At 36.6% G+C, this 21,966-nt stretch overlaps 1 protein-coding gene and 1 pseudogene across 1 annotated transcript in view; both read left to right on the forward strand.

Moving 5' to 3' along the window:
• The window catches only part of LOC108318409 (olfactory receptor 4A5-like), a 27,115-nt gene extending 10,797 nt beyond the window's left edge, over window positions 1-16,318 (forward strand). The window contains exon 2 of the mRNA XM_017549451.1: window positions 16,208-16,318. Coding sequence (XP_017404940.1) covers window positions 16,208-16,318 — 111 coding nt within the window. The remainder of the gene's footprint in view (window positions 1-16,207) is intronic.
• Window positions 16,319-18,356: 2,038 nt separating this feature from the next.
• On the forward strand, window positions 18,357-19,303 carry LOC108318410 (annotated as a pseudogene).
• The last annotated feature ends 2,663 nt before the right edge of the window (window positions 19,304-21,966 follow it).

The raw sequence follows: 21,966 nt of genomic DNA on the forward strand, positions 1-21,966 counted from the left end.
TGGGATACCTGAGATATTATGATATAGCATGCAATATGTAATAATCACATCAGGGTAAATGGTATATTCATCACCTCAAGCATTTATCCTTTGTGTTACAAAAAATTCAATTATATATGCACCCAATACAGGAGCACCCAGATACATAAGGCAAGTTCTTAATGACTTACAAAGAGACATAGACTCCCACACAATAATAGTGGGAGACTTTAAGACTCTTATTATTGAGTCCTCTTTTCAAAATATGGAACATTTGCTCATTTATTTTCTTAAGTAAAACTAATGATGTATTTTGTTTTATATTTACCATCTTTCTTTTGTGTTTAATAATGTTGTATATAGTTTACATTCATTTCAGTTTACTCCCATGTTATCTTTTTCTATTAATCTTTATTCTTTCTTGCATTTTCTTTTTTCCATGTCAGTGTTCTTTTATTCTTTCTGAAGATCATTATTTAGAGTTCTGAATAGTATAGTCTTTGGCTGGTCACAAAAATCTCTAAGTGTATTTTTTCCTCTGGTCAAAAAAATTTCTACATTTTTCCTTTATTTCTATAAGATTGCAAAATTGATGTTTAATTATATATTGACATTTATTTTTATTTAGCTCCATCAAGTTTTTTAATGTTCTGGTTTTTACTGCTTCTCTTAAAAAAATAGGTTGTCAGTCTTACTTTCTTTTTGTTTTATTTTGCTTTGTTGCTTCTATTTATCCTTTTAAAATTATTTATTCTCATAAAAGTTTTTTTATGAGCTTTTAAACTCCATTAATTTATAGCTTAATGTATTTCAACAGTTATAGAAAAGTTTCAGCCATCTGTTTGAACTTAGCTGAAGAACACAGCATCCTGGTGTACTGGGAAACATCTGGACAGCAAAGTGTGTGACCCCACCCACCCCTGCCCTTGGTAGCCAGACAGGCAACACCTGCTAGAGCTTATGGTCCAGAAAACCTACTGCTATGTGATCTCAGCTGGAGGGCACAGCCTCCTATTGTCCTCGGAAATATGCAGATGGCAAGGTGCATGACACTGCAGCCACCCTGCCACAGGTAGCCAGGTGGGCAACCATGCTATAGCTTCCAGCCCGGTGGCCCTGCTTCTGCATGAAATCAGCCTGTGGGCTCAGCCTCCTGTTGTTTTGGGAAGCATGCAGATGGCTTCCCAAAAGCCATCTTTTGGGAAGATGGTAGACAAAAAATGGTAGACAACTCCATACGCTCTGCTGCTGATAGCTATGTGGGCAATGCCAGCTGGAACTTCTAGCCCAGCAGTCCTGATTCTGTGGGAACTCAGGTTGGGGGCACAGTATCTTGTTGTCTCAGGAAACACCCTGTAGGCAGAGCATGCAGCTACGCCCATTCCTGCCACTGGTAGCCAGGTGGGCAATGCCTACTAGAGCTTCCAGCCAGAGGCCCTGCTTTTGTGGGATCTCAGCCAGTATACACAGCTTCCTGTTGTCCCAGGAAGCAATTAGATAGATGGCAGACTGGCACCTCCAACTACCCCTGATAATGGTAGGCAGTCAAGGCATGTCTTCTAGAGCCTAGAGCCCTGGGGTCCTACTTATACCTGAATTTGCTGAGGTGCACAGCCTCCCATTGTCCTGGAAATACCCAAATGACAGGGCAGGCATCTCCACCTAGCCTGCATCCCATAGCCAGATGTGGCACACTTTCTAGAATTTCCAACCCAGTGGTCCTATTTCTGGTAGGCACAATCCCGTGTTTCCCCAGGAAGTACATGCACAGCAGATTAGGGTTGATCAGGCAAGGATATGCCTTGTCTTCCAACTGTGGCCCCTGCTTGAAGTAACCCCATGAACCAGAACATGCAACAAAAGAAATGTGGGCATGGAGACAGTAATTTAAGGGGGTTCCTCCAGTAGTTATGAGTGGACTAGACTCAAAGTCAGTCAACAGAATGTGCCTTATACCATAATGAAACTCACAAGGGCATCAGAGAAGATAAAAGGAAAAAAAAATCCATCCAAGGGATAGAAACTTCAGAAATTGAAGGAACATCAGTCTACACAAATGAGAAAGAAGCAGTGCTAGAATTGAGGCAACTCAAAAGCCAGAGTGCCTTTCTTCCTCCAAATAACCACACTAGTTCCCCAGCAAGGGTTCTTAACTGGGCTAAAATGAATTAAATGACAGAATAGAATTTAGAATATGGATAGCAATGAAGATCATTGACATTCAGGAGAATATATATTCAGGAGACCCTATAGATGAAATAGCCACCATGAAAAGGAACCAAACTCATCAAATAGAGCTAAAAAACACACTACAAGAATTGCATAATGTAATCACAAGTATTAACAATAGAGTATACCAAGCTGAGGAAAAGAATCTCAGAGCTTGAGTACTTGATGTCTGAAATAACTTAGACAATAAATAAACAAATAAATAAAAAGAATGAATAAAACATCTGAGAAATATGGGATTATGTAGAGACCAAATCTATGACTTACCAGCATCTCTGAAAGAGATGGGGATAAAGCAAGAATTTAAAAAAGACATTTCAGGATATCATCCATGAAAACTTGTCTAACCTCCCTAGAGAGACCAACATTCAGATCCAGGAAATGCAGAGAACCCCTGAGAGATACAACACAAGAAGACTATCCCCAAGACACATAATCATCAGATTCTTCAAGGTCAATATGAAAGAAAAAAAAAGTTAAAGGTAGCTAGAAAAAAGGGACAGGTCATCTACAAAGGAATCCCTGTCAAGATAACAGTGGATATTTTGGCAGAAGCTCTGCAAGCCAGAAGAGTTTGGGGGCTTGTATTTAGCATTCTTAAAGAAAAAAAATGAAATTCCAGCCCACAATTTCATAGCTGGCCAAATTAAGCTTCATAAGTGTAGGAGAAATAGACCCTTAGGCCCTTAGAACTTTTCAGACAAGCAAATACTGAGGGTATTTGTTACTACCAGGACTGCCTTCCAAGAGGTCCTGAAAGGAGAGCTTACTATGGAAAGGCAAGGCAGTTTCCAACCACTACAAAAACACACTGAAACCCATAGACCAGCGGCACTATAAAGCAGCCACACAAACGAGTTTGCATACTAACTAGCTAACAACAAAATGACAGGATAAAATCCACACATAACAATACTGTTCTTGAATGTAAACAGGCTAAATTTTCCAGTTAAAAGGCACCAAGTGTCAAGATGGATGAAGAAGCAAGACCTAATGGTATGAGGTCTTCAAAAGACCAATCTCACATGCAGTGACATCCATAGACTCAAACAGATGAAGAAACATCTACCATGCAAATGGAAGATAGAGAAAAGCAGAAGTTGCAATCCTAATTTCAGAAAAAATAGACTTTAAACCCATAAATATCAAGAAAGACAAAGAAGAACATTATACAATGGTAAAAGGTTCATTTCAGAAAGAAGATCTAACAATACTAAGTATTCATGTACCTAACACTGGAGCACCCAGATTCACAAAGCAAGTTCTTAGAAACATACAAAGAAATATCGATTTCCACACAATGATAGCGTGAGAGTTCAACGCCCCACTGATGTATAGACAGATTATCCAGGCAGAAATTAACAAAGATATTTGGGATCTGGACTCAACACTTGACCAAATGGATCTAATGGACATCTACAGAATTATCTACCCCAAAACAACAGAAACCATATTCCTCTCATCATCACATGGCAACTAGTCCAAAATTGATCACACAATTGGACATAAAACAATTCTTAGCAAATGGAAAAGAACAAAAATCATAGTCTTGGACCACAGTGAAATACAAATAGAAATGGATATTAAGAAATTTATTCAAAACAATGTGATTACATGGAAATTAAGCAACCTACACCAGAATGACTTTGGGTAAATAACAAACTTAAGGCAGAAATGAAGAAATTCTTTGAGACTAATGAGAACAAAGATAAAACATAACAGAATCTCTGGGACACAGCTAAAGCAGTATTAAGAGGGAAGGTTATAGCACTGAATGCCCACATCAAAAAATTAGAGAGATCTCAAAGTACAACCTACCATCAGAACTAGTAAGACTAGAAAAGCAAGAGCAAGCCAACCCCAAAGCTAGCAGAAGACAAGAAATAACCAAAATTAGAGCTGAACTGAAGGAAACTGAGACATAAAAGACCACACAAAAGATCCATGAATTCAGCATTTGTTCTTTGAAAAAATTAATAAGATAGATAGACTGCTAACTAGAATAATGAAAAAGAAGAGAAGATTCAAATAATCACAATCAGAAATGAAAGAGGTAATGTTACCACAAACCCCATAAAAATACAAAATCCCTCAGAGACTATTATGAACACCTCTATCCACACAAACTAGGAAATCTAAAAGAAAGGGATAAATTCCTGGACACATGAAACCTCCCAACAGTGAACCAGGAAGAAATTGAATCCCTGAAGAGACCAATAATCAGTTCCAAAACTGAATCACTAATAAAAAGCCTAACAACCAGAAAAAACCCAGGACCAGATGGATTCACAGTTGCATTCTACCACACATAAAATAGTAGCTGGTGCCATTGCTATGGAAAGTATTTCAAAAAATGGAAAAGGAAGGATTCCTCCTTAACTCATTCTGTCAGGCCAGAATCATTCTGATAACAAAACTTGGCAGAGACACAACAATAAAATAAAATTTCATGCTAATATCCTTGATAAACACAGACGCAAAAATTCTCAACAAAATACTAGCAAATCCAACCCCAGTAGCACATAAAAAATCTAATCTGCCTTGATCAAATTGGCCTTTTCTCTGGGATGCAAGGTTGATTTAACATATGCAAATACATAAATGTGATTCAACACATAAGCAGAACTAAAGACAAAAACCACAGTTATCTTGATAGATGCTGAAAACACCTATAATAAAATTCAATGTCTCTGCATGTTAACCCTCAATAAATTAGGAATTGAAGGAATATAGTTCAAAATAACAGAGGCCATCTATTGCAGACCTATAGCCAATAATATACTGAATGGGCAAAAACTGGAAGCATTCCCCTTGAAAATTGGCAGAAGCCAAGAATGCCCTCTTTTACTGCTTCTATTTAACATAGTTTGAGAAGTCCTGGTCAGAGTAATCAAACAAGAGAAATAAAATGCAAAGAAAAAAATAGGAAGAGCAGAAATCAAACTATCACATTTTGCAGACAGCACAATTCTATATCTAGAAAACCCCATAGGCTCTGCCAAAAAGCTTCTCACTCTGTTAAATACCTTTAGCAAAGTTTCAGGATATAAAATCAACATACAAAAATTGGTACCATTACTATACATCAATAGCATCCAAGCCAAGAGCCAAATGGGGAAAGTAATCCCATTCGCAAATATCATAGGGTAAATTATCTAGAAATAGAGCTAAGTCAGGAGGTGAAACAGCTCTACAATGAGAATTATAAAACACTGTTAAAGGAAGTCAGAGGAAGGCAGCAAATCACGCTGCCATGTGTGTACCTATGCAACAATCTTCCATGTTCTTCACATGTACCCCTAAACCTAAAATGCAATAAAAAAATAATAAAAAAAAAGGAAATCAGAGGCGATGCAAATAAATACAAAACATCAATTCTCATGGATAGTAAGAAGCAATATTGTTAAAATACCCATACTTCGCAAAGAAATGTACAGATTCAATGAATTTCTATCAAACTATCATGGCATTCTTCACAGCATTAGGAAGAAGTATTTGAAAATTCACAGGGAACTACAAAAGAGCTCTAAAGGCCAAGATAATCCTAAGCAAAAAGAATAAAGCTGGAGGCATCACATTACCTGACTTCAAACTATACTGCTATACCACAGGGCTACAGTAACCAGAAGAACACGGTACTGGTACAAAAACAGACACATAGACCAATGGAACAGTATACAGCCTCAAAATAATGCTGCACACTTATAACAAACTGATCTTTAACAAAGTCAACAAAACCCAGCAATATGGAAAGAACTCCCTATTGAATAAATCATACTCAGATGACTGGCTAGCCATATGTAGAAGAGTGAAACTGGACCCCTCCCTTACATCATATACAAAAATTAACTCAAGATGAATCAATACTTTAAATGTAAAACCTAAAACTATAAAGCCCTGATAGGTAACCTAAAATAACCTTTCTGAAAGTAGGATTTCACAAAGTTTTTTATTTTTATTTTTATTTATTATACTTTAAGTTCTGGGATACATGTACAAAACATGAAGATTTGTTACATAGGTATACATGTGTCATGGTGGTTTGCTTCACCCATCAACCCATCATCTAGGTTTTAAGCCCTGTATGCATTAGGTATTTGTCCTAATGCTCTCCCTCCCTTTGCCCCTACCCCAAACAGTCCCCTGGTGTGTGATGTTCCCTTTCCTGTGTTCATGTGTTCTCATTGTACAACTCTCAATTATGAGTGAGAACAGGCAGTGTTTGGTTTTCTGTTCCTGTATTAGTTTGCTGAGAATGATGGTTTCCAGCTGCATCTATGTCCCTACAAAGGACAGGAACTCATTCTTTTTTATGGCTGCATAGTATTGCATGGTATATATGTACCACATTTTCTTTATCCAGTTTATCATTGATGGGCATTTGGATTGGTTTCAAGTTTTTGCTATTGTAAGTAGTGCTGCAACAAACATATATGCGTATGTGTCTATATAGTAGAATGATTTAAAATCTTTTGGGTATATACCCAGTAATGGGATTGCTGTGTCAAATAGCATTTCTGGTTCTAGATCTTGAGGAATTGCCACACTGTCTGTCACAATGGATGAACTAATTTACACTTCCACCAACAGTATAAAAGCATTCCTATTTCTCCACAGCCTCTCCAGCATCTGTTGTTTCCTGAATTTTTAATGATTGCCATTCTAACTGATGTGAGGTGGTATTTCATTGTGGTTTTAATTTGCATTTTTCTATGATCAGTGATGATGAACTTTTTTTGGTATGTTTGTTGCAGTATAAATGTCTTCTTTTGAGAAGTATCTGCTTATATCCTTCACCAATTTTTTGATGGGGTTGTTTGTTTCTTGTAAATTTGTTTAAGTTCTTTGGTAAATTCTGGATATTAGAACTTTGTCAGCTGGATAGATTGCAAAAATTTTCTCCTATTTTGTAGGTTGCCTGTTCACTCTGATGATAGTTTCTTTTGCTCTGCAGAGGCTCTTTAGTTTAATTCGATCCCATTTGTCAAATTTGGCTTTTGTTGCAGTTGCTTTTGGTGTTTTGGTCATGAAGTCTTTGTCCATGCCTATGTCCTGAATGGTATTACCTAGGTGTTCCTCTAGGGTTTTTGTAGTTTTAGGTTTTACATTTAAGTCTTTAATTCATCTTGAGTTAATTTTTGTGTAAGGTATAAGGAAGGGGTTCAGTTTCAGTTTTCTGCATGTGGCTAGCCAGCATGCTAGCTGACTATTTAATTTATTTAATAATTTAATAAACCATTAAGCAGGAAATCCTCTCCCCATTGCTTGCTTTTGTCAGGTTTGTCAAAGATCAGATGGTTGTAGATGTGTGGTGTTATTTCTGAGGCCTCTGCTCTATTCCGTTGGTCTGTGTACCTGTTTTGGTACCAGTACCATGCTGTTTTGGTACCAGTACCATGCTGTTTTGGTTACTATAGTTTTGTAGTATAGGTTGTAGTCAGGTAGTGAGATGTCTCCAGCTTTGTTCTTTTTGCTTAGAATTATTTTGGCTATATGGGCTTTTTTTTTGGTTCCCTATAAAATTTAAAGTAGATTTTAAAAATTCTATGAAGAAAGTAAATGGTAGCTTAATGGGAATAGCATTGAATATAGAAATTACTTTGGGCAGTATGGCCATTATGATGATACTGATTTTTCTTAACTTTGAGCATAAAATGTTTCAGAGGCAATGTCACAGATCTATAACCATTTGATCTTTGGTAAACATGACAAAAAAAAAAGCAATGGGGAAAGAATTCTCTGTTTAATAAATGGTGTTGGGAAAACTGGCTAGCTATGTGCAGAAAGCAGAAAGTGGACCCTTTCCTGGCACTTTACACTTAAATTAACTCCAGATGGATTAAAGACTTAAACATAAGACCTAACACCATAAAAACCCTAGAAGAAAACCTAGGCAAAACTATTCAGGACATAGGCATAGACAAGGACTTCATGGCTAAAACACCAAAAGCAATGGCAACAAAAGCCAAAATGGACAAATGGGATCTAATTAAACTCCAGAGTTTCTGCACAGCAAAAGAAACAATAATTAAAGTGAACTGGCAACCAAGAGAATGGGAAAAAATTTTTGCAATCCACCCATCTGACAAAGGGCTAACAAATAAAAAAAGTAAAAAAGAAAAAAAAGGAAAAAATGCTTAACGTAATGAAATATTAGAAAAATGCAATTCAAAAGCACAATTAGTTACCATTCCACAACAGTCAAAATAGTTAATATCAAATGGTAATAAAATAACAGATGATGGTAAAGTTGCAAAGAAAAGGGAATGCTTATACACTGCTGGTGGGTGTGTAAATTTCTTCATTATGGAAAGCAGTGTGGCAATCAACGATCTAGAAACAGAATTAACGTTTCACCCAGCAATCTCATTATTAAGTATATACTCAAAGGAACGTAAATTGTTTTATTATAAAAATACAGCAATGCATAGTGTATTAGTCTGTTTTCATAGTGCTGATTACAGCACTGTGCCATACCTGAGTCTGGCAATTTAATGGACTTACTGTTCTAAGAGGCTGGAGAGACCATACAACCGTGGCAGAAGGCAAGGAGGAACAAGTTATGTCTTACATGGATGGCAGCAGGCAAAAAGAGAGCTTGTGTAGGCCAACTCCTTATTATAAAACAATCAGATCTCCTGAGACTTATTCACTGTCATGAGAACAGCATGGGAAATACCTGCCCCCATGATTTGATTACTTACCATCAGGTCTCTCCCACAACATGTGGGAATTAAAGATGAGATTTGGGTGCAGACAGAGACAAACCATATCAATCTGCACCCATCCACTCCCAACTCTCATGTTCTCACATTTCAAAATGAATCATGCCTTCCCAATAGTTCCCCAAAGTATTAACTCATTTCAGCATTAACTCAAAAGTTCACAGTCCCAGGTCTCATCTGAGACAAGCAAGTCCCTTCTGCCTATGAGCCTGTAAAATCAAAAGCAAGTTAGTTACTTTCTAGATACAATGGAGGTACAGGTATTGGGTAAATACAATCATTACAAATGGGAGAAATTAGCCAAATTAAGGAGCTAGAGGTCCCATGCAAGTCTGAAATCTAGTGGAGGAGTCAAATCTTAAAGCTCCAGAATTATTTCCTTTGACTCCATGTCTCACATCAAGGTCATGCTGATATAAAAGCTGGATTCCCATGGTCTTGTACGGCTCTGTTTCTGTGGCTTTGCAGGGTATAGCCTTCCATCTGGCTGGTTACATAAGCTGGTGTTGTGTCTGTAACTTTTCCAGGTGCATGATGCAAGCAGTTGGTGGATCTACCATTCTGGAGTCTGGAGCATTGTGGTTTTCTTTTCACAGCTCCACTAGGCAGCACCCCAGTGGTGACTCTGTGTTGGGGCTCTAACCTCACATTTCCCTTGCACACTGTCCTAGCAGAGGTTCTCCATGAGTTTCCTCCCCCTGCAGCAAACTTCTGCCTGGACATCCAGGCATTTCCATATATCCTCTGAAACCTAGTTGGAGGTTCCCCAAACGAAATTCTCGACTTCTGTGTACCTGTAGGTGCAACATCTGTGGAAGCTGCCCAGGCTTGGGGCTTGCACCCTCTGAAGCCACATCCTGAACTGTACCTTTACCCCTTTAAATCATGGCTGGGGCAATTGTGATGCAGGATACCAAGTCCCTAGACTGCACACAGCAGAGGGACGCTGGATCAGGCCCAAGAAACCATTTTTCCATCTAGGTTTCCAGGCCTGTGATCAGAGAGGCTGCTACAAAGTTCTCTGACATGCCTCAGAGACATTTTTCACATTGTCTTGGTGATGAACATTCGCTCCTTATTACCTGTTCAATTATCTGCAGTCTGCTTGAATTGTTTCTCAGAAAATGAGATTCACATTTCTATCGCATTGTCACATTGCAAATTTTCCAAACTTCAATGCTCTGCTTTCCTTATAAAACTGAATGTATTTAACAGTACCCATGTCACCTCTTGAATGCTCTGCTGATAAGAAATGTCTTCTGACAGATACCCTAAATCATCTCTCTCAAGTTCAAAGTTCCACTATTCTCTAGGGCAGGGACAAAATGCTGCCAGTCTCTTTGTAAAACATCACAAGAGTCACCTTTGCTCCAGTTCCCAACAGGTTCCTCATCTCCATCTGCAACCACCTCAGCCTTGATTTCACTATTTATACCATTATCAGAATTGTAGTCAAAGCCATTTCACAAGTCTCTAGAAAATTCCAATCTTGCCCACATTTTCCTGTCTTCTTCTGAGTCCTCAAAGGTATTACAACCTCTGACTGTTACCCAGTTTGAAAGTTGCTTCTTTATTTTGGGTTATGTTTTCAGTAACGCCCCCACTGTACTGGTTCCAATTTAGTCCATTTTCACACTGCTGATGAAGACATACCCAAGACTGAGCAATTTACAAAAGAAAGGTTTAATGGACTTACAGTTTCAAGTGGCTGGTGGGGCCTCACAATCATGGGAGTAGACAAAGAAGAACAAGTCATGTCTTACACAGATGGCAGCAGGCAAATAGAGAGTTTGTGCAGGCACACTCCCTCTTATAAAACCATTAGATATTGTGAGTCTTATTCACAATCAAAAAAACAGCATGAGAAAGACTTACCCCCATCATTCAATTACCTTCCACTGGGTCCCTCCCACAACACCTGTGAATTCAAGATGAGATCTGGGTGGGGACACAGCCAATCAATATCACATATGCTCATTACAGCAATTATTACACTAGCAAAGATGTAGAATCAAACTAAATGCTCATCAACAGTAGACTGGATAAAAAAATTGGTAAATGTACACCATGGAATACTATGCAGCAATAAAAACATTGAGACCATATCCTTTGTAGCACCATGGAGAGACCCAGAGGCCATTATCTTCACATACTAGAACAAATACTGCATATTCTTAACTATTTCAGTCAGAGATAAGACTGGTTGTTCAAGATAAACAAGAAGAACAAACACATGGATACGAGAAGGGGAGCAACAGATGCTGAGGCCTTAATAGGGAATGTTGGGAGTAGGAAGTGTATCAGAAGAAATACCTATCAAATGGTATGCTTATTATCTAGGTGATGAAATTATCTGTCCACCATGACATCCAGTTTATCTATACAACAAGCCTGCACATGTACTCCTGAACCTAAAAAATTATAGCCATACATCTTCAAATATTTTACCTGTCCTCTTTCCGCAATTATAATTCAATGCATGTTGGAGTTTTGCACTGTGAATTTTATACTTCTTTTATACCATTTTCTGCATTTACTTTATTGCTCTCTGCTTTGTTCTGCATATTTTGTTCCAATCTTTCTTCTAATTTACTATTTCTCTGTTTAACTGTTTCTAATCTTCTGTTATACCCAACCTTTGAGTTCCTAATTTTGTTTCTGTGTATTTTCGTTTTCAAATTTAGTTTGTTCAATGTATTAAGCATCTTGTGTTTTAATTATTTGTATACACGAGGCACATCTAAAAATGCTTGTTTTTCATTATTTGAATCATTTATAACTGTTTTATTTTGCTTTCTTCTTTTGATCAGGCCTTGTCTTCTCCTATACTTTGTTATTTTTGAGTGCTGCATTTTGCATATAAAAATGGCACTATGTATTAAGATTTTTATTATTTTGGTTTTCTTTTTTCTTTTTTTTTTTTTTGAGATGGAGTTTCACTCTTGTTGCTCAGGCTGGAGTGCAATGGTGCAATCTTGGCTCACTGCAACTTCCACCTTCTGGGTTCAAGCAATTCTCCTGCCTCAGCCTCCCAAGTAGCTGGGACTACAGGCACCCACCACCATGCCCAGCTAATTTTTTTTTTTTTTTAGTAGAAATAGGGTTTCACCATGTTGACCAGGATGGTCTTGATTTCTTGACCTTGTGATCTGCCCACCTTGGCCTCCCAAAGTGCTGGGATTACAGGCATGAGCCACCTATGTTGGTTTTGTTTAAAAGAGGATTAACTATTTTTCTAGCTAGCAGCTAAGGTTGAAGATCTAAAAATCCCAGGCAACATTAATGCAATGAAGAAATGAGATGACCTAAGCTGGGCTTGAGTTCCTTTGCATACTACTCCATTGTCTACTTATCCCTACTCCAAGAATAAATTCCTCTGTGGTCTCAAATGAAAGCCTGGTTGTTTATAAAGGACTCTTTTCCTTGGTAAATTTTGAGGTTCACTTATTCTTCAGGGAACAATGTCAATATAAAGCTCCACCCAATTTTTAAGGCTTTCACTTATGGCTTTAGACTTATTCCATACTGTTAGAGAAAAGAACCCAAAAGCAAAATTTAGCTCTCTGGCTTTTCTTTGAAATGTTATTCCCACAAATTCTTTACTTATTAAAGTTTTTAAATGCTTTGAAGTACATGTATTTCACATTTTTCTAGCTCTTGTATTTTTTCTTATTTTCAACTTGGTATAAAACAAGTGATTTCTGCCTTTTTTTAGAAGATAAATTATGTATTATATCTATATTTTACTGTCCACTTTGGTAATTAATGTGAGTTATGGAGAATTACTGTAGACTATGGCATATTTTGAGGCAATATGTTTATCAGTTGATATTTTCAATGTATTTTTTAATTGGAGCAAATAAATTCAGATTCTGGGCTGTCATAGGCATCATCTGAGCCAGCAAACACTTTTGCCTCATTCAGATAAATGGAAAGCATTAGCAGTTCTTTGACTTCACCTGGAAGGGACATGGAGAATTATGTCTTATTCTTATATTAATTCTCCATCTTGGAGTCATAGTTTAACACATAGTATCTTTGCTCACATCAAATCATTTTTTAGAATTAAAGATAGGTTTGTGCATCTTTTACCATTTACCAACGAGAGAACATAGCATCTAGATGTGCTCTTTAAATCTTAGAAGTGATCCAAATTACATTTGGGTTGGCTAGATTTAAACCATTTATTAGGCAAGTTGAAAACTGCCAGCCTTTAGTGGATGCTACTATATGATAAATCATGTTTAGTGGTGCCTATTATGTAATAAATATCTTTAGCTGGTTCAGATAAGTATTTATGGGACTCTATACCTAAGGCCCCTATGACACGGAAGTTCCAGTATTAACTAGACATACAATGAGGTAAAGATGCTCAGTGGAGCCAAGGACAAGCCAATTTATGGAAAGAGCAAGGTAAATCCTTAGGGAATGATTCCCTTGTTGTAAAATTACAATGTATTCCTTGTAAAATAGTTATTGAATTAATATTGGAATAAAATTAAGGGAATGAATTAATGGACTATATATCATTATGGTTGCATCTGATACAAATTCAGGTCTTGATCAAAATCCTGCAGTCTAACCTAAAATTGCAGAACTGTGACTCTCTATCTTCCAATAATTAGAACATCAGCTTCAGTTCAAAGCTCTCTGCTTTTGAGCATCAGGGCTTCTTGGCCACAGACTTCTAATAGCAAGGGTAAGGCAACTCTTTGCTGGTTTTATCATTCAGTAAGAAAATATGGGGATGGTTCATTATGGCTGAAATATTATTTGCTTTCCCTAAATATTTCATAATATAAAACTCATATTTTATTTTTCAATTTACTTTAGAATTTTCTTATTTACATCAAAAGTTTTACATATTACTTGGCATTCAGCTCCTCTTCCTTGGCAAGAGCCACGTTTTTTCCTTAGGGATTGTTCTAGGGAAAATTGTTTTTAGAGATAACTTCATTTGAATTTGTACTGAATATTCTAATTAACCCACATTGACCTTACTGTCTCTTTCATTTAAAACAGTGATGATGTAAAAGTCGTATACTGTGTCTGCACACAGTAATGAAGATTTATTTTTCTGATAAGAAAACCCAAGTGATATCTCAAGAGTTAAACTCCCACCAAAGGTAGAGTATGCCTTCAGTTTGTATCTAATTCTCTAGGTATGATGTTTTCTTGTCATATCCACTATTGCTTTTAATGACTTGTGAAAGGTCTCAATTTCCTGGAATGAGATTGGGAAGATATGGAGATCTGCATTTAATTAGGAAAGAAGTGTTTTAGGAATATGCTATTTGAATAACTGAAAGATTTAAATTTAGGCAGAACTCTTCAAACTTTTAGTCATTTAAATAACTTATTTCTAAGACCAGTTCTTTCCTAATTTAAAGGAAGAGAAATCTCTACCGTTGACTTTTTTTGCAAAGTTAATTCCTTGCATTTTCCTTGTTAGTTACAGAGCTCAATAGCTAGGCACATGAGTGTTATCATAATTTCTCAATCACAGTAAAGTACTTATGGTTGCTTCACCATAATTGACTGAGAAGAGAAGCATTTAAATAATGAATTTTAGTGTTACTAAATTTTTTGTTTGTTTATTTGTGCCACTAAATAATGAACTTGTCCAGGTTAATTTCCACTAATTAGGTCAATTTTTATATAGTCATGCAAATGCAGAATCTTTGTTTTTCTATGAAGAAATTTTTTCAGCAGGTGAGAATATTCAACTACCTTTTTACAGTAAATATTGACATTATGTTTAAGCACCTTTATATTTTTGGTACTTGCTTTGAATACTTTTATCCTTTTCTGAAAGAGTGAAATAATGAGTAGTCTGTGTGGAAAAAATGAAAACGGTAGCCACTAAAAACTATTTCTAGATCCATGGATAAGTCATTCATTTTCCTGTGTTTTATGATCACACATAGATGCATGAAGTATCTACAGCAATCCTCAATAAAAGAAGCACTGATTTTTTTTGACCAGTGACAAAGCTCAAGATGTGAATTCTTGAAACCACTGACAGGGATATTCATTGGAAATTCCTGTGACATGTTTAAAAATGGCTAATGTCTTATTTATGATATATTTTCATTGGAGGAATTCTAATTGAGAAAATTAAGCTAGTAAAACACAGACATTAATCAGAGTATACAAAGTACATTTGGCTTTAGATTATAGTCTGATAGGCATTTATTTTTCTTTTTGCCATTAAGTAGAGAAACATGTTCCATGTTACATCTATAATAAATAAACCAATAGATTTATCATCTTAATTTATAGGATATAATATTTTACATGATATGGTAATGAATATGTAGAATTACTTTTAGATATATTTGACTAAAGAATTAAAAATTGCATATCATGTCAAGTGTGTTAGAGTGTAAAGGAATCAATGACTGTTATGTTCTCCAAGCATGATACAGATTTTTGTATGTAAATCTAAAAATTATCTCAGCAAACATAATAGTATGTGCATGTAAAGAAACCCACGATCCAGAAAGTAACTTGTGTACTATCATTAAAATACATTTATAAATCTGTATTCATTAAGTACTTTGGAGGATTGTTTTTGTGTTATGTAATTTTATCTTTTGAAAATGTCACGTTGTGAAGAAATTGAGTTAAATGTCTTTTCATTAGAAAAGTGTTAACTTAGTGGTTTAATAGTCTATTATGCTATCTTCCAGTTTTGTAAGGTAGTAAATCTTTGATCACTTAAACTGTAGGGGATAGTTTACATATCCTATTTTTTTTTCAAGTAAACTGTGAAACTGCCCAATAGAAGATTTAGCTTGATGAAATTTATCACTGATGATTACATGAGAAAAAGAACTAATACTTGCAGCAAGTAAGGTGTGAAGAAAAAGAGAACGGCATGTAGACTACATTATACTCTTGTGTCCTTCAGCAGGTGTGTCTTTATTAGTCTACAGCTTCAACAATGACAGAACTCGGGAATCAGCTGGAAGAGAGAGTGTGAATGACACATAGGCTGTTCATCACAGCGGGCTTCTAGTGATGGCATTCTGCCTGCATGCGTGCTCCTCCACTGCCAGATGTATGTAAACAGCGTCATCTTGTCTAGACTTAAGGCTTAGTCATTCTGTCGGTTTCTTCAGCAGCGAATAATCAGAAAGTTGGGTTTGTATCTCTGCTTGTCCTATTGTTCTTTTTTCTTTAAGTTTGTCTCTAACCATCAGATCTATAGACAAAGAGAAACCAATAATTTTTTCTTTTTGAAATTTCTTTTATTTAATTATTTTTACTAGGATTTGGTTTGTATCAATTTTTATGGCTTCTCCAAAAAGCCTCCTGAGTCAACCCAGGAAACCAAAGGAGGTTGTGCTTCCAGTGTTCCCTCATTAAAAGAAATCTTTTGAAGAAGAATTTTAAAAGAATACTAGCCTCACTTAATTATCACATTAATCTTATTACTTGTAGATATTCATTTATTAACTATAATTTATCTTATTTGATTCTTCTTTTCTTTCATCTTCAATATGTAGCCATATCTGTGCTGATAGATCCAATTTTTTCTATAATTCTGCTTACTTCTCAAGATACATCACATCACAGTTAAATTATTACTTCTATATAATTGAATCAATGATTCCTAAGACATGTAATTTTATTGTATGTATGTATGCCTCTCAAGGAGTTCATGAGGTGCGGTTGTCTTACTCATTTCATCCTGGACTGTGTCTGTAAATCTTACCAAGTTGACAAAGATCTAAATTATTTGTTCTGATCCAGTGTTCACAATGAAGCGTTCAATATCACTAGTAATAGCTATCAGATACCGAGACTTTATCAGGTGCCAGCCACTGTTCTAGACACTTTACTTTGTTGCAATAAAATAACAGCTGTAAGAGGTAAGAACTCTTGGTATCTCCATTCTAAAAATGATGAAAGTGAAGCACAAAGAGCTTCAGTAAGTAGCCCAAAGTCACATCGTAATTGGTGTATCTGGGATTGCAGCAGAGGCAGTGTGGCTTGAGGGTCTGCATTATTTACCACAGTGCTCTATTTTCTCTCCAAAGGAGTCTTGAATCTTAAATAGGTGCACAGTCCATGAGGAGCATATAATCATTATTTGCTCACTGTATTTGTCAAATATCACATATACAGGCTGGCATTTTTCATGCAACTCTCATAAGCTTGAAAATTGTTATTTAATAATAAAAATGTAAAACATGAAAAAATGTCAGCAGAATAGAATAATGTAGGGTGGCACTAATAGTTTCCTAGGTAATTTGACTGGGAAGAATTCTGAGTCTGTCTAGTTCAATCGAACCGTTTCCCAATTAGCAAACTGAGACAGATTTATAATTCCATTTAGAAAGTGACTTGAACTCATGCCTTCTTACATTAAGATTGGAATTTTCCCTTCAATATGCTTCCTTTTGGAATATGGATGCTGAGGTTCTATTTTTGAGTGCTCTTAGTACCTAGATAGCATTATGAGCGAAACCATGTCCTACAGTTATCTGCCTCTCTTTTAAATTTCTGTTTTCTCCTCCCTCACTACCTGGTTCACCTCAAAAGTTTTGAAAAAAAAATAGCAGTGCATGTGGTAGTTAGTTGGTGATACTTATGAGTTAGTTGAGTTCAGTTCAATATTAATTGCTGAAAATCAGGATAGTGTATGTAGATGTGGTAAGAATTGTGGTATAGGCAAGAATAAAGTGGAGAGATACACAGCTCCTTAGAAAGCAGACAATCAGAGATTAAGACTAAGTAATTGCTATAGGATACAGTTTACTAACTAATTTGTAGTTATGTGATACATTTCAAAGTCTAGTCTCTTGACATTTAATGAGAGATTCATGAAGACTACGCATCTTTGAGACATGAAGGACTGAAAGTTTAACAATGGAATGCTGTAGGACTGAGTGAGACATATCAGATGTTATTTCTGGTGTTACACAGATCATATTATAAGGATATGACAACTACTACAAACTCACAGGGCTGAATTAATGCCAATTTACTTATTTTAATTTTAGCTCTGCCACTAGAGAGTAAGTTTCTTGAGAGCAGGAACCTGTTTATCATAGCTGATTTCTGTGCCAAGAAGTAACATATTTTATGGAAGGGGTTATTAAACATGTGAATAATTATAACTTTACTCTTTTCTGCAGAATACCTACTAAGATTTGGAGATGGATTTTTGTTTTACCTGTTGGCCCAAAACCAATTTTGAGGAGAAATAGAATTGTCAAGGGAGGATCTATTGGGTCCATTGGAAGAGGAACTCAAGAGGGACTTACTAAATGTTCATTGAATGTAAACCACTGTTGAAGATATAATGATGATGTGCTGAGTAACATAATGGATGTATTGATATTCCTGTTCACAATGTCATTCCAGGTCCTCTTCTGAGCTCCTAACTTTGAAACAAGCCTGAAAGAAGATTCAATGGGCCAGATTAGCAATGTTACAGAGTTTGTTCTCTTGGGTTTTGCTCAAGACACTGATGGGCGAAAAGCATTATTGTAATGTTTTCCTTTATATACGTTGTGACCATGGTGGGGAACCTGCTTATCCTGGTGACTATCATTGGCAGCCCCTCTTTGGGCTCCCCAATGTATTTCTTCCTTGCCCACTTGTCATTTATGGATGCTGCATATTCTACTGCCATTTCACCCAAATTGATGATAGACTTACTCTGTGATAAAAACACTGTTTCCTTCCCAGCTTGCATGGGCCAGGTCTTCATAGAACACCTATTTGGTGGTTCTGAGGTCTTTCTTCTGGTGGTGATGGCGTATGATCGCTATGTGGCCATCTGTAAGCCCCTGCACTATTTGACCATCATGAATCGACAGGTTTGCATCCTTCTGTTAGTGGTGGCCTGGTTTGGAGGTTTAGTTCATTCTGTGTTTCAGATTGCTGTTGTGTATAGTCTCCCTTTCTGTGGCCCCAATGTTATTGATCATTTCATCTGTGACATGTACCCATTATTGGAACTGGCATGCACTGACACCTACTTTATAGGCCTCGCTGTGGTTTTCAATGGTGGAGCAATCTGTATGGTCATCTTCACCCTTCTACTAATCTCCTATGGAGTCATCCTAAACTCCCTTAAAACTTACAGTCGGGAAGGGAGGCGTAAATCACTGTCTACCTGCAGCTCCCATGCCACCGTGGTTATCCTCTTTTTTGTTCCCTGTATTTTCATGTATGTTAGACCTGTTTTAAGCTTTCCTATTGATAAATTTATGACTGTGTTTTATACAGTTATCACACCCATGTTGAATCCTTTAATATACACGTTGAGAAATTCAGAGATGAGAAATGCTATAGAAAATCTCTGGTGTAACAAATTAACTATAGAAAGAATAAGAATGTCCCTCTTCATGTAGCTACAGGGATATGTAAACAAGATCTTTCCAGTGAGATTGTCAGACTTGTAATGGCACTTCAGGGATCCTAGATTGGGAAAGCAGGATTTAGGAGCTCCCAGTCCAGTAAACACCTTGTCCCATCATAACTTCAATTTGATATTCAGGATCTCAAATTGTATATGCAGAGTGAGTGTGGATGAAGCTCACTGGTGCAATTTCTAATGTACAGCTCTTTTATTCTGGTTCTTATCTATTTTCAGATCTATAAATTAGAGACAGGGTTTTTCTTTCACATTCTCAGCATACAATGGAGGAAGAGAGAAATAGATAACCAAAAATAGACACTCTTGTTCACAAGAAAAGGCTAAGATGCTACCTTCAGTGTAATTTCCTTAAAAACTTTGTAATATTTCTGTGTTTTTATTGGCATTTATAACATTATAAGAGTCATATTCACAAATACCTTTGCAACTGACTCTTGGGTTTGAGCTGAACGTCTGTGTGTGCAGTACGATAATTCCTGTAAGAGTTTTAGGATTATTATTGTTTAATTGGTGGGGTTTATGAAACACACTTTAAATTCTTTCTGAAGTCTTCTCAAAGAATCTTCCGTTGACAACTTTGAGATGACGTTTATTCTCACATTTAAAGCATGTGGCATTGGCTTTAATGTCAGAAGCTAGGTGAGCTTACATACACTGAGAGTCTTTAGATCTTTGGACAGACTGGAAAGAGAAACTAGTTTGATTTTTTAAACCAGCAAGCTTGGGTTATTATTTTTCTTGTACATTCTGCTAGAAAATTCAAGATATTCTTTTAATTTATATTTTTACCTATGCCTTACGATATCACACACTTTTATAAGAAACAGGTTGAACTTTCAATATTGCACTTGAAAATTTTAGCTGGATCCACCTGTTCGCTTAAGTACACTTTCTGTTTTCTACATTATTATATGTGGCAGTATCACCACCCCTTTCTGGCACTAGATAAGGAGTCACTTCTTTTTCCCTGGTTACTTTCTTTTCAGTCATCACTTACACTGTCCAGGAGATGCTTCTAAGTGTCATCTAGCTTCTGATATTAAAGCCTATGTCACATGCTTTAAATTGTTGTTATGGAAGCACCACACTTACAGGTGCCACTCTTTATTCTGGTCATCCCTTCCCACACTGTAAAAGGCTCCACAGTTTTTGTGACTTAAAACAATCACCATCTTATTTTATCTTCAAATTGTATGGGCCAGGAATTCAGGCAGTTGTTGGCTGAGTATTTCTTCTGCTTCATGTGGCATGGACTGAAGTCACTCAGTATTATTCAGCTGATAGCTGGGGCATCTGTAGGGTCCAGGAAAGCTTACTTCACATTTATAGCACCTTGGAGGTGATGACTGGAAGAGATCCACTGAGTCCTTCCTCCTATCCATTTAGATGAAGGACCACAAGATCTCTCCAAAAGGATAGTCAGGCTCTTTACATGGCACTAAGAGATCCCCAAGGTAGAAAGTGGAAGATGGCAGGCCAATGAAGGGCTATGTCCAGAACTGGCACAATGTCACTTGCACCATCTTGTATTGCTCAGAGTGTTCACATGACCATCCAGATTTGAAATGTTACAGAAACAGATGATAACCCTTGAGGGGGAAGTGGAAAGTCACTTTGCAGAGCAGTATGCAGAACAATTGTCTGCCTCTGAAAGGCACATGTTAGGAATTTTATTCAGATTGAGTTGAATCTATAAATCATCTTGGACTGAATTAATATCTTAACAATTGTGGGTTTTCCAATTCTTGAATACAATATATCTACTAGGTGTTTAAAATATTTATGTTTGAAAAGTTTTGTAGTTATTAGCATATGAGTCTTACTCATCTGCTCCTAAGTATTTATGTGTTCAGATGCTTTCACAGGTTTTTAATTTAAAAAATTTCAATTATCATTGCTGTTAGTATATATAAATGCAATTGAATTTTTAAATTGACATTTTAGACATATAAACATGCTAACCTTGCCACTTAATTCTTGTCATCTCTGGAGATTCTTTAGCATTTTCTCGGACACTATCATTTTCTCTACAAACAAGAATGTTCATTACTTGGAGGGATATAAGTGTGTTTAGCTTTTCAGTTTGTTTTGGGGTCATTTTCAGAAGATTGTGTTTTCCCTACATTTTATCCTTTTATCTAAGCTATCAAATTAATTAAAACAATGCTTTTCATAACAATTCTTTGCTATTCCTTTAAAGTCTAAAGGATCTATTTTAAGATGATTTAAAAAAATATCTGATACTGGTAATTTGAATTTCTTTTTTTTTCCATTTATTTATAGCACTTTAGGTTTTGGGGTACATGTGAAGAACATGCAAGATTGTTGCATAGGTACACACGTGGCAGTGTGATTTGCTGCATTCCTCCCCATCATCTACATCTGGCATCTCTCCCCTTGCTATCTCTCCCCAACTCCCCATTCTCCACCGCCCCCCCACTATTTCCCCCAAACTGGCCCCAGTGTGTAGTGTTCCCCTCCATGTGTCCATGTGTTCTCATTGTTCAACACCCGCCTATTAGTGAGAACATGCGGTGTTTGATCTTCTGCTCTTCTGTCAGTTTGCTGAGAATGATGGTTTCCAGGTTCATCCATGTCCCCACAAAGGACACAAACTCATTGTTTTTGATGGCTGCA

Source organism: Cebus imitator, unplaced genomic scaffold (genome assembly GCF_001604975.1).
Source record: "Cebus imitator isolate Cc_AM_T3 unplaced genomic scaffold, Cebus_imitator-1.0 Scaffold218, whole genome shotgun sequence".
In the NCBI taxonomy this organism is placed as follows: domain Eukaryota; kingdom Metazoa; phylum Chordata; class Mammalia; order Primates; family Cebidae; genus Cebus; species Cebus imitator.